At 50.6% G+C, this 11,358-nt stretch overlaps 1 protein-coding gene across 1 annotated transcript; it reads right to left on the bottom strand.

Annotated features, from left to right (window-relative positions):
- Positions 1 to 4,035: 4,035 nt before the first annotated feature.
- On the bottom strand, positions 4,036 to 8,093 carry DLX2 (distal-less homeobox 2). Its single transcript, XM_026677745.2, has 3 exons — positions 7,676 to 8,093; positions 7,118 to 7,302; positions 4,036 to 5,667 (listed from the first exon to the last, which is right to left on the bottom strand). The coding sequence occupies exons 1-3, from the start codon at positions 8,061 to 8,063 to the stop codon at positions 5,266 to 5,268; spliced, it is 975 nt and encodes a 324-aa protein (XP_026533530.2). The 5' UTR covers positions 8,064 to 8,093; the 3' UTR covers positions 4,036 to 5,265.
- Between the last annotated feature and the right edge of the window lie 3,265 nt (positions 8,094 to 11,358).

Genomic DNA, 11,358 nt, shown 5'->3' with positions numbered 1-11,358 from the left:
GACAAAAAATAAAAAAAAGATAAAAAAATTAAACGATACAAAAAAAACATCCAGCCAGGAATATGTGGCGGGCTTTGGAGGGGGAAGGCCAGTTTTTCGGGCCCACGTGGCTGGAAGCGCCTCTGTCCAGCGCATTGCTCTGGTGACTAGCGCGCGCGCGCGTGCAGTCCGAGCAATTTCGGCCCTTTCTGGGCTAACGGGCGTCCGCCAAATGGGTGCCTTCCGGTCACCCTCTGGACTCTGGCTAGCGACCCTTGGTGCCTGCGGGGGCCGAAGTGCCTCCGTTTCCCGTTCCATTTTTCACCAGGCCTCGTTCGCCATAGAGGAAAGGCGGGGCGGGGGAGAAAGCTCCTCGGGAGGATCACAGGGCCCGTTGTCTCGCAGGGAGCCCGGGCTGTGTGGGAAAATCTCCTCAGCGCCGCGCCTTAGGCGGCCGAGGAGCTTCGCTCAGGCCCCGCCCTCGGGCTCTCCCGCCCAGGCTCCGGAGCGCTGATTCTCCCACGCTCTCCTCCCCCGCTTGCCTCCCGCGTTCGCTTCCTCCAGCTGCCCCTTCCCCCGCCGCTCCCTCCCGCCGCGTCTCGGCTTCTTCCCGAGGCCTCCTGCCTTCTTTGTTCTTCGCTTGGCCCTTCTGAGATGGGCGCCGTGCGGACTCGCTTCGAGGCAAACGGTGGGGGTGGGGTGGGGGGCGCGAAGGCGAGGTGTGTGTGTGTGTGGGGGGTGATTGTGCGCGCGTTTGGTTTGCCGGAGCGTCATTTTCCCGCCTTCGCCCGCCGTCAAGATCGGGGTGGCGGTGGAGGGTACGAGATATGGCGCCCTTCGGGGGAAGCCGGGCTCCTTCGGGCGCAGGAACTTGAGGAGCGCGCCAGTTCTGGAAATCCAAGGCGCCTTCACTTCGGCTTGAAACTTACTGAAGTGTGACCATTTTCTCTCTTCTTCTTCTTCTTCTTCTTCTTCTTCTTCTTCTTCTTCTTCTTCTTCTTCTTCTTCTTCTTCTTCTTCTTCTTCTTCTTCTTCTTCTTCTTCCTCTTCTTCTTCCTCTTCCTCTTCTTCTTCCTCTTCCTCTTCCTCTTCTTTCTTCTTCTCCTCTTCCTCCTCCTCCTCCTTCGCCACCTTCTCCTCCTCCTTCTCCTTCTCCTCCTTCTTTTTCTCCTCCTCCTTCTCCTCCTCCTCCTCCTTTTTCTTCTTCTCCTTCTCCTCCTCCTCCTCCTTTTGGCAAAATGGGTCTGAGTAGGCCTGACCTGCTTCGCCCGGGTGGTTTTTACGAAGTTGGTGGAAACGCTGCTGTTGTGTTTTCTGTTGTGTTTTCGGCGGGGTTTTCGTTGTTGTTTTTCTGACAAAGCCAACCACGACGGGGCTTCTGATTGGGGCGGAAGGGAACAACATCGCCCACACCCCTGCTATCTTCCGGAGTTTGTCCGCCTGCTTGTTCCGCCCCCCACCCCATTTCTCGTGCCAAGGCCGGTTGCGTGATTCCAACTCAGGATGTACATTCACCGCCTCCGGCGCGTTGAGGTTTATATGCCTCTTAATCATCCCCTTTGGCAGCGCATTTATCTCTCCCCCCCACACACACCTTCCTTCCCCCCCCCCCACCACCACCCCGGATGGCGGGAGCGGACAGCCGAGCGATTCACCCCTGCGCTCCCCCGTGGCGCGTCTGGAGGACAAGGGAGCCTCTGCTGAGAAGGGCGCCTAGGCCTGGCCCCGGGCTGGCAGCCAAGCTTTGGCTCCTTCGCCAGGCTCCTGTCACTTAACCGGCGTCTGCTTAGGTGCACCCCCCCCCCCCTTTCCCCCTGTTCGAGGACAGATCTGCCCAAACAGCACCTTCCTAAGATGTTAACGGAGATGGGGGGGGGGTGCTTAATCTTTCTACTGACGCCACTGCTGGCATTGCTAGAGGAGGAAGTGGCCCTTTGTCCGGGCAGGAAAGTCAAAATCTTTATGGAGCTTTTAATCATTTTGAGAGAGACGAAGTCCCCTAGAACCACCTTGGCAAAGATCAGGCAGTCAAAAAAGAACTATGGAGAGAGAGAGAGAGAGAGGGAGGGAGGGAGGGAGCAGGGGAGAGAAACTTATACAACAGGGCTTCCAAAATTGCCTTTAAAAAGGAGGCCTTCCACCTAATGCTTTTCTTACATCTTAGACTCCAATATTCTTTATTCTGTCTGTTGCCTGGGGATTATGGAAGTCGGAGTTTAATACAAGAAAAGGCACTAGGTAGAGAAAAGTAAGTCTATGCTGAGTGAAATTCTTCCTCGTGCTGGCCCTCAAGTCGATCGTGCCCATCATCAGAAAAAGAAGAGGGACATTTTTCTCCTAAAAACAAACAACATGGCCTGGGATAGTTGTGGGAACTGGAGCACCTGTTTAAGGGCTTTCAGACTGTCATATTTATGACTACAGAAGTGTCAGAGAAACAAGAAATCTATTGACATACCTAGTTCATATATTTAAGGGTCAGCGATCAGATTTGAAACCCAGCAGATAGGCTATTTGCCAAAAGCCAGGCAAGTAATTTTATATGGAAGCCTGGACTTCATTCTTAACATTTGAAATATTAATAAATACATACTAAATACATACCTAAAGGGCTGACTTATAAAATGTGAGGAAAGGGATAATCATAAAGAAAAAAATATTTCCTGAAGAGGCATCTTTCCCAGTAGACCCCAGCATAACCCAGGTGCATCTGATGGAGTCTTACTTTGCATGGCATGATAAAACACCTCTAAAACTCTGAACCTTGGGACCTTAACAAGATTCACATTTGATTTGAGGGCTCCTATTGGGCAGGCAGCAACCTGTATTGTGAAGGGAAGGTGGTGAGAGCATCCCTTGGCCTCTCCTGCCAAATAGTGAGCTAAAATAACCTGCTTGGCATTAGTCTTCTGATGGCCCAGCCATCCAACAAACTGAGAGATTCATTGTGGCATGAATTGTAACAATTTGTGAGCCTTGACCAAATACTAATATACCTATTGCCTTTAAAGACCGTATAGCAATGTGCTGGATTTGGCATAAAAGTGCAGTCAGTAGTGCATTGTCAGCAGTAGAAGATTGCCACCCTCATCTGAAAGTCACAAAGCTTGAGACTTGGGAGAAAAATATAAATAACCAGATAGGGAGCCAAAACGGGGCAACTGTGGAGTTGAAATGCTGCTTCCCAGATCTGCATCCTGTGCCTCTTGGGTCTGCCTCGGGTAAGGGGAGGTGTCCCATTTTGTTCATAAAGAAAAGCTCCTGCAAAGGCAGCCGCCGCCTAGTTGTTCCTCGAGGTTTACTGGTGGAGAGACGGCCAAGCGCCCAAACAGGCCAAGCCGATGGGATGCGGGGACTCCCTTCTCTCTGCTGCTGCTGCTGCTGGGGCCTTGCGGCTCCGGATCACGAGGGAGACCGGGTCGCCTGCAGCTTCAGGAGCCGCCGTCACGCTGCCGGGATTGTAGCGCATGAAGCCGCCAAGGAGCCTGACCGGCTTTGCCTCCAACGTTTCGTGGCGCCAGATCGCAGTGGGGTGGGGCCGAGTCTAGGCGAGCGAGAAGGAGCGTTGAGTGATTCAGGCTGGGCTGCCGCCGAGGGAAGCCTGTCGCGGTCCTCCTGCCTCGGGCTGGGCGTGTGTGTATATGTGTACGTCTTTGTGTATGTGCGTGTATGTAGACGGGACAACGCTGCTGGCAGTCGGCGCGACCCAGCCTGAGCTCCCCCTCAATCTGTGGCCTCGCGGCTTTTAAATACCCTTCAAGAATGCCCAACAAGTGCAGCGTGGGGAAGCCAAAGGCCGCCCAGAATCAGCCCCTCGGAGTCAGAATGGAGAATAGACAAAGTGCGTCTTTCTGCCTGAAGGGACGATTAGTTCCACGGAAGGAGCTAATTGGCGAGTAGGAGGAAGAACTAGATTTCGTTGTGGGAAAGAGACAGGGAGAAAACAGGCGCCTCCAAACTTCAAGCAGGCTAAGGGGGGCTTCTCAGCGCAGAGAGTCGGCCGAATGTGGAAGGCGACAGAAAAAATGACAGAAAAACGACTTCTCGAGCCAAGTACGGTGCAAACAAATAATTTATTTAAATAATCTCTTCATAATGTAAAAGTAACATTGAGCGATTTCTTTTTGTTTGGTTTTTGTAATAAATAACCAAGAACATACATTTAAAAAAAACAACACCGTTTTAAAGGTTTTTAAACTACGAATTGGGAAAATTCAGTAGCTTGTACTTTGTGGTAGTGAAGATGAAAGGAATAAAACAGAATACACAAAGAACGTAAGGAAGCTGCCCGGAGAGAAAAAGAAAACGATGATGTAAAAAAAATATTGGTTCACAAAACATGGACAAATGTAGCCTGTCCAATAAAACTGCCCCTCCTCTTTTTAAGGCAAAGAGGTTGGGGAGAATTAGCACAAACAACTCTATTACAAACATATGTACCGTATGTGTGTGTATATATATGTGTGTGTGTATGTATATATTTATATCTTTTTCTTGCAAAGAAAAAGTCCTGCAAACATTAAAAAAAAGATAATTTAAACACAGCTGGGTTTTTTTTCTTTCTTTTGTTTTTCATTTTAAATATCTACATATAAAAATTATTTATCTTTTTCCCCCCAACATCAAAATGAGGTCATCTGCAAAGGCACCTATAAAAACGTATAAAAAAATAAAACAAAATTAAATAAGAAATTTTGCACTAGCGATTCGATGAAAAATGGGAGGAAAGTGGGGCCTGCGCTCGCCGCGCGCACAGTTTTTAAAGTCTTTATTTGCTGCGGGCTGGGGGCGAGTACGTAGAAGGTAAAGCTGGTGGGGGGAAAAAAAGGCTGGTATAAAAAAGATTAGGTCGAGGTGATTGGGGCGGGTGGTCAGAAAACCCTGAAGGAGAAAAACAATCATTGAGAGCTCTTCTTTTTTCCTTTTGGACCAAGGGTGTGACCACAGCTTTGCCCGGATTTCACGCTTGTCAATAAGAATGTTGTCAGCAGCGACTTCTTCCGAGTCACCGATTGGGTGAGCCGCATTGTGAGCCGAAGATGCGGGGCGGGTGAGGGGAACTAGAGTCTGACTGAGTCAGAAACTTCAAGGATTATGGCTGAAGTCTCGAGGCGCTTGTCCCAGTTTGGCATCCCCAAGTCGGGCGGGTGCCGCGGCTGAGATGTTTTCGGGTGGGGAAGGAATTGCAACGGGGACGGGGGTGGGAGAGATACACCGGAAAGAGGAGGGGGAGGGAGCCTTCCTTCTCTCCACCCTAGACGCGGTCCCTTGGAGAGTAAGTTGGGGTTAGAAAATAGTCCCTGTGCTCACAGCCGCGCCATGGTGATGGGCGTGATGAAGATGGGGGTGATGCTGGTGAGACTGCCCTTGCTGCAGGATCGGGGAAGCTCCTGACAGATGGGAAGCTGCGGCGCTGGACGCCTGGTGATACCACGAGTAGTTACCCAGGAAAGCGGCGGCTCCGCTAGGAGTGCCAGGGCTCGAACCGGCGCTGCTCCCGCTGCCGCCGCCGCCGCCGCTGCTCATTCGCTGCGGGTGGGGAGCAAAGTCCCAGGCGAGGGTGGCTGAAGCAGGAGGTGAGGCGCAAGGAGGAGAGGAGCTGCCGACCCGCTGCTGATCCGCTGGGATTTCACCGCTTTTCCACATCTTCTTGAATTTGGATCTGCGGTTCTGGAACCAGATCTTCACCTTGCCAAAGAGAAGAGAGAGGGGGGGGGGAAAGGGGCGGGGATGAGCCGGGAGGCAGGAATAGCCCAGTCCATTCCCATCTAAAATACACCTGAAATAGAAATGTCCCACAACAAGCGCCCTTCCCCCCTCCCGTTCATTCAGCTTTCTGCTTTCTATAGATTCTTCTCCATCCCTGCCGGCCCTGCTCTGAGTATTGGTGGTTGTTTTTTTTTTGCTAGCGGCTTGCCGAGATTGGTTGTTTGCTTATACCAAGCTGTAAGTTTTGTAATCCTCCAGACTTGGGGCTAAGAGGAGAAACCTGGTCCCCAAAACAGCCGGAGAAACTCACAAGTCAGGTGAGGGGTGGGGGGCAGTTGGAAGAGGTTACAACAGGGCAAGGAGCTTGATGGAAGAAAGCTTGTTCAGGAAAATCGATTGTTTCGGGAGATCTTCCGCAAAAACTAGACTTGGCAAATTCTTTGCACAGTGCTGCTGAGACATTCCCCAGAAATACTTGGGGCCACCAACTGTAGAGAATCTGCCTGGATAAGGCCGGCTCTCCAGCATCTTCCAAGGGCACCAACTGCCTTCCTATCTTGCCAAGTCTCTCCCGGGGAAAACTCCACAGCATGCCTTTCTTCTGGATTTTTATTCCCGTCTGACCTCCCTAATCGTGGGATTTAATTAAAAATGTCCTGGGACTGGATCAAACTATGGATCGATAGAGCAGGAAAGGGGAAGACCAGCTATCTGGACTGAATGAAAATGTCACATTTAATTTCAAATAACAGTTGATGAAAGATCCTGGCATTAGGTTTCCCTGATATTTGAATTCTGACACTTCTCCCTTCAGCGAATACTGTAGTACGCTAGCAATGATTCAGGATTCTCTCCAAGTGTTAAATCCATTGAAGCCCTGGGTTCTTAGGAAAACTGGATCTAGCCAAGCCTCATTGTTTCCGGGCAATGACCTCTATGGGACCCAAAAGATAGCACCTGAATCAGAAACCTATACTGGAGAAGAGACAAAGAGGACCTTGCCTACATTGGTGGTCTAGGGCTGCTTGGCTGAGCTTTTCCCATTTTCACAAAAGGGTGAGAAAATATCATTTGGCACAAAATAAGCATCTCTGCACAAGGCTTCTAGGAGCAGTTTCTGCTTCGCTGAATAATGTGGCAGGGCTGAGATCCTGAACCAGTCTGCACAAAGAGGGAGATGGAAGATCCCACCTGGTGCTCTTCAACCCTCACACTCCCAATCTGTTTGTTGAATTAGCACCTTTGCTGGATTGGCACAATACATTTGGACCATACATGGATCAAATCCTCTGGATTTGAGGAAGCTGCACTCCCATACAACTTAGCCAAGATTAAAAAACGTGCCTTCAACTTGGCAAGGCAGCATAGGCATTTCACTGATCTATAGTTAAGGAAATCTGCTCTTCCCAGTCTCCTGGTGTCTTCTTACCTGAGTTTGGGTGAGGCCTAGAGAAGCTGCCAACTCCGCTCTCTCGGGCAGTGCCAAATATTGGGTCTTCTGGAATCGTCTCTGTAAGGCTGCCAACTGAAAACTGGAATAGATGGTTCTCGGCTTTCGTACTTTCTTTGGCTTCCCATTTACTATTCGGATCTCGGGCTCACCCTCTTCTTTTTCTGTGGCAAGAAAGGAAAATGGGTGAATAATCTGGTTCCAGCAATATACGCCCCCACCATTTTATTATTATTATTATTATTATTATTATTATTATTATTATTATTATTATTATTATTACTATTATTATTATTAGAGCCTTGGCTACAATGTCTTGCCTCTGCAAGGATGGGACAAAAGATCCCAGTGCCATAAATGCCATCCAGGAACTATTTGAGTGCCTTCTTCTCTCCCCCCTCCCCCCCATCCATCCCGAATTAAATAATTCAGGCTTAACAAGTGAGAAGGGGGAAAAAAAACAGCGAGAACGTCCCGCATTATTAGGAATTCCAGCCCCCCCCCCCCATAATCACCTCTTGTGCCCAAGAATCTTACCGGGCTCATTGTTGATTGGTGGCGTCCTTGTCCCATAGGGTGCATAGGAGGTGTAGGAGGTGGAGTATCCCAGGTCGTAACTCCCGGCTTTGGTGGAGTAGGGCACTGCACCGATGCCGTTCGGGTGGTACTGGTAAGAGCCCATCTGGGCGTAGGGCGACCCACTGCTTCCGTTGCTGCCCGTGCCTCCTCCAGCTCCACCACTGTGCTGTTGTTGGTGGTTGGTATAGTAGCTGCTGTCGGTGGCGGTCGACACAGGCAGAGTGGGAGATTCCTGGGGCTTATGCAAGCTGTGGTGCTGCTGCTGCTGCTGCTGCTGCTGGTAACTGCTGGAGGTAATCTGGTTTGAATGCATATCTGAAACAAGGCTGTCAAAGACTCCAGTCATCCTGGTCCTCTATCCCCGCCCCTCTCCCTCCCTCCCTCCCTCTCTCCGTCTCTTGCTCCCACCTTCTCTTCCTCCCTCCCTCCCTCGCTCGCTCGCTCCAAGAGTACAGGGACCGCGAGCCAGCAGGGAGGGGAACTAACTCGGGAGTTCCTTTTCTTGCAAACAGGCCGGGCCGCAAAGTCTTGCCTTCTTTCGCCCTCCCGCCCCCCACCTCGCTGAGAGGTCCAAGGGGAGACAAAAAAAAAAAAAAAAAAAAAGAAAAGAAAAGAAAAAGAATGGGAGAGATCCCTGGAGATCCCTAGGAGGGCTGGCCGCAAAAGTTGCGGGAGAAAAGAGGGCAGGACGTTGCCATCGCCGTCCGTCTTCCTTTCCAACTTTGCGCTTCTCTTTTAAAAGGGCAGAAGGCGATCCAGCCCGCCTCGCCGCCGCCGCCCCCCCTCACCCCGCCCCTCCCGGGAGAAGCAAAGTCGCAGCGCTGCTCAGCCCCGGCTTCCCCCAGCAGCGCCTTTACGATTGTCTGCGGCTCCGTGGATGCTGCCAGGTGGGCATTTAACACCAGTCACGTGAGCGCGGGCTACGTCACCTAGCAACAGCCAATCCGGCCCTCCGTTCTCGTTGTCTCTTCTTTCTCTTTGCTTTCTTCCCCCCCCTCGGCCCTCCTCGCCCTCCCCTGCCTCCTCCTCCTCCTCCTCCTCCTCCCTCGCTTCTAATCTTTGGATCCCCGGGGCGGTGGAGGCGCCTCGTAGATGACACGCGCTGGAAAAGGGAGGGGGGGAAAGCGGCGCGGGTGGGGTGAGTGGGGGGAAATACAGAGAGAGAGAGAGAGAGAGAGAGAGATCCCATCTCCGGGCGCTCCGGGGAAAGGGAGGCTTAATAACCCAGAGAGAGAGAGAGAGAGAGAGCGTTGTTTGGGTTCCTTTTGCTGAGTTGCGTTTGAAAGCTCGCCCGACTCGGTTTGCAAAGAGAGAAAAGTGAGTCAGATCAGATCAGATCAAATCAAGGCAAAGCAGCGAAGTTTCGTTTGGAGGAACCGGCTCCCCTTAGCTTAGGATCCCGTTGACAACCTCGTCGAATTGAGATCCCTCGCGATCCCTCCAGCCCGGTCGCGTGACTAAACTTGCACGCGTCTTCGGGACATCTTTTGTCGGCGCTTTCCCTTCTGCTGGGGGTGTTATCAGCAGCGCGTGGTTATACTAAGTCTCTAAACTGAACTCCCAAGAGCCTGGGAGTAAAGTCGTGGTCCCGATTTGCCCCGTTTTGGTGTGACGGAGCCTCTCTTAAGATCGAAGCTGTTCTTTTTCATAAGGCAAACTTCAGGATCTCGGGGTGAAGATTGTCAATCACCCAGGTCCTAGTTATCCCAAAGACTTTTATTATTATTATTTTTCCCTTGAAACAAATATTTCCCTTCTTTATTTTCCTCGAAAACCTTTCTCTTCTCATCCAAGAAGCATTTTAGATTGAGAAGAGAAGCGTTTTCAAGGGGGAAGAGAGAGAAAAAAAAATAAGAAAAAAGTAAGAACCTCCCAACTGCTTCAGCAGTTGCAGCTTTGATCCCGCTCCACGCCAACCACCCAGCCCTACCCCGTTTTCTTCCCAAACCACAACTTGCAAGGCAGCGGGCGGAGAAGGAGGGGGTTTATGCCCGTGTAGAGGTTTTGGTGATATTTGGGGAGAGGAAAGGCAAGTGCTTACAATATGAAAGAAAGATCAGAGTCGCCTGCAGTAATCCAGGCTTCACCTGCCTGGCGCCCTCCAGAAAATCTTGGTTTATATATCTCTCATTATCCCCAGGTAACGTTGCCCATCCTCCCGTAGAATAATAGGCCTTTCAAGTCAAAGGCTTCTGTTTGGCGGGGGTGAGGTGGGGGGAGTAAGTCGGGATTTAACGCCCACTCGCTCGTCCCCACTTTTCGGAAAGGCGGGCTTGGAAAGGGCCCGGTTGGGTGGCTGCGTTCTTGGCCTTACCCTTTAGCGCCACTTAGCGGACAACCGTTGCCACTGAAGGCCGGAGGAGACGGGATAATCGCACCTAGGCGCCAGGCTCTTCAATCACCGAGCCCAGCAAAACAGTAATTAAAAGCCACAACACTGAGCCAGCGCACATCCTCCGAAATCCTCAGAAGAAAGAGACAGACCTGTGTGGGAGAACCAACTTGTTGCAACAACTGCTAACCGGGGGTGGGGGTGGGGGGGGGGTGTGGGGGTGGGTGGGAGAAGCAAGTTAGCCTGTAAGAAATCATTTCAAACAGAATAAAGTCTACCTCTCTTTCCCTCTCTTAGCGCACCCCACGTTTTGTAAAAATGAGTTTGCGGCATCAGCCCTGTTGCAACGCTGTGCCCTCCTGAAGGACGTTGGTGAAGTCCATTGCTTCCCATTGTCAATGCAAATAATACTATTTTGGGTCGGTAGCTTTCTTAGAGGCGTCTTCTTTGCTTTTTTGCCAGGATGTGAGATCCCCTCACATCCCGGACATAAACTGTTTCAACTCCTTCCCTCAAAACGACGCTATAGAGCACTGCACACCAGAACAACTAGACACAGGGAGAGTTTCTCCCCGAATGCCATCTCTCTGCTAAACAAATAATTCCCTCAACACTGTCCAACTATTTACAAAGTCTGCACTACTATTACTATTAATCTTCTCATCACTCCTTATCACCCATCCCCTCCCACTTGTGACCGTGTGACTGTAACTTTGTCACTTGTGTCCTTACGATCTATATTGACTGTTTCCTAGTATGATTTGATTGCTTATTGTACCCTATGACTATCATTAAGAGTTGTACCTGATGATTCTTGGCTCTTGACGAATGTATCTTTTCTTTTTATGTCCACTGAGAGCATTTGCACCAAGACAAATTCCTTGTGTGTCCAATCACACTTGGCCAATAAAGAATTCTATTCTATACTATTTTGGCCACTTCTTTCTTATACGTCAGTAGAAAGAGAAATACTGTTTGGAGAAGATGGGGGTGGGGGGAGAGCGTTGATCTGGTTTGGGGGAAAAAAAATCCCCTCACCCACCCAGTTGGCTAAGACAGTTGGGTGATTTTTTTTCCCAGGACCATCTTGCTTTATTGCAAGTTACTGTGAAATCTAGCAACAAAGCTTGGGAGTTGTTCTTCAGATGCTACACCCTTTCCTTGGTACAATTCAGATCTTAAAAGCCAGGTTTTTGAATTCCTCTTTAATTTTGCTGGCTTCCCTGCCCCACTCACCTAACCTGCTTCATACTAGCTGCAGTCCCTCCAAGGCACTCTCTCATTCCAGCGTTCCTGACTGCCTCTCGCC

The sequence above is a fragment of the Notechis scutatus genome, chromosome 1, assembly GCF_049901735.1.
Source record: "Notechis scutatus isolate UNSWTSFEM ecotype Mainland chromosome 1, rNotScu1.2, whole genome shotgun sequence".
NCBI lineage: Eukaryota > Metazoa > Chordata > Lepidosauria > Squamata > Elapidae > Notechis > Notechis scutatus.
This window is presented reverse-complemented; position numbering and strand designations above follow the sequence as displayed.

Bases quoted from the DNA above. Each gene is read 5' to 3' on its own strand.
- DLX2 (XM_026677745.2), bottom strand. From the start codon at position 8,063: ATGACTGGAGTCTTTGACAGCCTTGTTTCAGATATGCATTCAAACCAG. The intron at 7,303-7,675 runs GTAAGATTCTTG...TTCTTGCCACAG, and splicing joins ACCAATCAACAATGAGCCCG to AAAAAGAAGAGGGTGAGCCC. The intron at 5,668-7,117 runs GTAAGAAGACAC...CTCTTTGGCAAG, and splicing joins TAGGCCTCACCCAAACTCAG to GTGAAGATCTGGTTCCAGAA.